This window comes from Austrofundulus limnaeus, unplaced genomic scaffold, assembly GCF_001266775.1.
Source record: "Austrofundulus limnaeus strain Quisiro unplaced genomic scaffold, Austrofundulus_limnaeus-1.0 Scaffold392, whole genome shotgun sequence".
NCBI classification, from domain to species: Eukaryota; Metazoa; Chordata; class Actinopteri; order Cyprinodontiformes; family Rivulidae; genus Austrofundulus; species Austrofundulus limnaeus.
The window spans coordinates 371,714-375,914 of NW_013952794.1; the positions used below are offsets into that span (position 1 = coordinate 371,714).

A 4,201-nucleotide genomic window follows, 5' to 3' on the forward strand; every position below is an offset into this window, starting at 1 on the left:
CACTGTGACTGCTGGATATGGGCACCAGTGACCCACGCAACCCTGAAAAGGAAGAAGCGTGTACAGAAAATGGATGGATGGATGGATGGATGGATGAAAAACTGTCTAAATCTGTTTTTAAGTCTTTCTCTTATTTAAGTGGTTTTGACTCAATTTCTTTGTCTTCCTCCTTTATAGTCGCAGAGTAAAGTGAGGCTGAATGAAATCATTCGAAAGAATTCACAACATACCGCTCTTGTTATTGTGTGAGTACAAAGTTTACATTGTCTAAACAGATTCCATATATTACAAGCTCAGTAAATGTGCATTATGTTTCAGTAAACGGAGTGCATATTCAAACAGAATACTGTAAAATTTCCAGATTTTAAGTGTTCATTGTCATATGCACAAATAGAAACATGTTTCTCTGAGCAATGCAATTCTAGCTTTGTTGTCATGCCAGGCAGAGAGAGAAATAAAAATAGACATTTAAAAGTAAAAGAAAAAAACAAAAAGTACTTTACAGAAAAGAGATTTATTTAACCTTTATTTAACCAGGAAGACACATTAAAAATAAAAATGCCTTTTTCAAGATGAATCTGGAAAACAAAACATTCGGTTATTTAAGAGTCTGATGGGAAGAGTTGTTAAGTCTGGAGTTTCCGCATTTCACATTTCTGTACCACCGTCCCGAGGGTAGACATGTGAATAGTCCATGTTGGGTGTGGGTTGGGTGAGTGGAGGTGGTCTGGTCAGTGCTGGTGATCTTCTCTGCAGTCTTCACCACCCTCTGCAGGCGTTTGCGATCCACAAATCTGTAAAGGTTTCTGAGGAYTTTAGGTGACATGTCAAACTTCCTCAGGCTTCTTAGGAAGTAACTATTAAGAGTGAGTGTGTTGTTGTCACACCATGACACCAGGCTGGCCACCTCCTGTAAAACTGCTRCATCATTTACCAAAAGTTTTAGTTGATAGACGTGAAAAATGATACACTGTTATGATGAAGCACTTCAGTACCTACTCTTGTCTTGCTTTCAGATCAAATAAACCTGATTTTTTTTCTTTCAGGAGCCTTCCGGTGCCTCAGAGTGACTGTCCCAGTGCTCTGTACATGGCCTGGTTGGACACTCTGACCTGTGGTCTCCACTGCCCCGCTGTGTTAATACGAGGAAACCAACAGAACGTCCTCACCTTCTATTGTCAGTAAATAAACTATGAAGGATGGAGGAGTCATACAGAAATGGAAAACTCAATGCACTGATTTTAAATAACTCTGAAATTGATAAATTCAAGTTGTATGATTTGCAAAATTCTTATAAAATTTGTTAACAACACATGCTAAGATTCATAGCTCCTGTTGATCATAATAATCTAAARTATGCAGCTAATCACATATTTTAAAGCTTTAAACATTTATTATAAATCAAATTTAGCAATGTAGGGTGMATCAAAAATGATAGATGAACATGAGAACATTGATGAAAATAAAGCAATTCAATTTACTGAGGTGTACAAAGTGATTCCTGGTATTGATTCCTCGAGTATAGGSCTACAGTCACACTGCAGGCAAATGTGCCCCTATGTAGTATGTGGTACTAAAATGAACATAGGTTTTTCAAAGCAACCTCAGTCTGAAGAAAGATGGAGCATTTAATTCAACTTTTACGTCAGTGAGGTGGGGTAAGCAGATACAGATACCTACATTTTGCAGTTTAAATATTAGAAATTTGCACATCTTCAGCTACAGAACAGAAGTCCAGTTGCATCATCTTTTATTTTAAGTTCCCATGTCCTGGATGACTGAGAATCCACAGCAACATAGGATGGTAATGTTAGTGTTGGGATGTATAGATTTAGAAAATAGTTTCAGCATGTCACACCTATTCAAAAAATATAATGCTGCATGTTAAAAGGCTAGAGGTTGCATTTAAAGTAAAATGTGAACATCCACACAAAAAACAGTAATAAACTACCACAAAAATAAAAATTAGATTTGAGAAAAAATTGTAGATGAGCATGAAGACCAGCAGTGTGAACATAGCCAAATAAAAACCACAACTATATATATTAAGACAGCACCACCACATTTTTTAACTTGTACTCTTTAGAGCTACACTACATTTTTCCACTAATCAACAATAATGATAGAGGTTTTAGCTACTTTATATCTTGCATTCATGTTGATCAGTGATAATGGCTTTTGCACAACTTTCTGTAATAAGAATGTTTTATTTTTGTTCCAGATATAAGATTCCTTTCTGTAGAAACAAACTTGTTACTGACAGCCTTTTTTTGTTTGCATAAATTCACCATGTGACAAAACCATGTAACCGTGTTTTGCAGCAATGTCACTTTACCCCCTGTTGGTGTGCAAACAGCAACCATTGAGTAATTGKTTTTTTAGAAGCTGCTACAATCTTTGCCCTAACAACATCACCAAACAATAAAACTGCTTTACTTTGGCTTTATTTTTTTTAAATTCATATTGAAAGAATGAATCAACATGTTTTGGAAATATCTCTATTGTTTTACAGTTGTTCTTTTCAACTTGTCATTAGTCATGAGAATGTTTTTTATTTGTAAAAATGTTAATTTTTACATTTTCTTTGGTATATTTAAAACATTTTCACTTAGCTTCAGATATAAAAGGTATCTTRAGTGGACATTTCTGTTGATTCAGTAGGATGGTTATCTGGTTAGTTTAGGACAAAAGCACTCAGTGGTTATTTTGTTTYTGTTTTCTTTAAACTTTATTATTGTGCATAATTTGTACATGTTTATTTTGTTTGTGTGTGATAATTCCTTATTTGTTTTCTAAGGTAATGACGAATAAAGTGACAACTATTCAGAGCTGCAAGAGTGTTTGTTGACTTCTGACACTTCCTCGTGACAGATTTGGATTTTTGGTTTGCTATTCACATGTTCAAACCAGTTTTCCATATAAAGCATGTTTGGACATGTCTGGAGCTGYGGAGACAGAAAGCAGGGTTTCTGCAGGAATCAGCCAATCAAATTTAATTCTTTTTAATGCCAAATTTAATGCTATTTTAAAACATTTTTAAAGCCTAGTTATGTTAACATAAACTTACAAGTTTAAGTGCCACTTTAAAGCTCATTTTGATGCCATTGACAATGAATGCATAAATTATTACACAACTTTTTGTTTGCTTTACAGAAGATTAAGTTATGCACTTTAACTCCCTAGGATTTTACCCCAATTTAAACTTATATAAATGTGCAATGGTTAGTCTGGAATGTCTGAAGCCATGGGGACAGGAGGACATGGGTCAAAAAAGGGATGCAGAGAAATAAAATTTAATTTATTATAAGAATTAAACACAATTAAAGATTTGTTCTCTGGTTGCTGAATATTTTATGCATTTATTCATTGTGTTGTTTAATTTATGTTGTTATAAAATTACCATAGTGAAACAGGATAATTAGATTTTTTTACTGCTCATGGGCGCCACCTGGGGGCAATCCCACCCCCTCCAAATGTTTTGCTTGTGCAATTGTTTTTTAAATTTCCTGTAGATCTTTAACATTATTATAAAATAACCTCATAAACATAAAGCAAATGTTTTTGAGCAATTAGCAGTTAAAAGTTTAAATATATTATTTAACCGTAGCCCTCCTAAATAAGGACAAGTGGTCTAAAACCAGCGTCCTCAGCGTTAGGATGCAAAGTCTAAGGATGTAAGACATGATTTAGGGATGCACGGATATGAAAATTTCAGCCGATATCGATATCCGTTATAATTATTGCTGTTATGGCCGATAACCGATATTTACCAATATTATACAAACACACAAATTGTATTATTCAAATATGCACAAATACACTTGGATCTTTTTTTTGTGATACTGTAAATAAACGACCAGACCTCTGACATGGCTCCCTACTTCAGTCATTCCTGGCTGTGCAGTGTCATTATCATTATCACGATCAAACAGATGCTGCTCAACCAACCATCTCCCCTCCCAGAACAGAAACACAAAGCTAAAAAGTGGGAAATCAATATCGGATATTAATATCGGCCCAGTTTTACTTATGGGATCGATACGATATTCTAAAAAATGGCCAATATTGGCTGATACCGATATTATTGCCAATTTATCGTGCATCCCTGATTTCTAATTTTTTTTTTTTCGTTTTTTAAAACTTTATTCGAATTTTTCATGAACAGTTACTGTGCAGTAGCATAACACTTACAGTACATCTA

General features: G+C 34.5%; 1 protein-coding gene across 1 annotated transcript in view; it reads left to right on the top strand.

Moving 5' to 3' along the window:
• Window positions 1-2,811, top strand: part of LOC106528604 (solute carrier family 12 member 3) — a gene marked incomplete in the record, with an annotated part of 26,997 nt that extends 24,186 nt beyond the window's left edge. Inside the window, 2 exon segments of the mRNA XM_014023817.1 lie at window positions 178-245; window positions 1,047-2,811. Coding sequence (XP_013879271.1) covers window positions 178-245; window positions 1,047-1,185 — 207 coding nt within the window.
• Window positions 2,812-4,201: the final 1,390 nt, after the last annotated feature.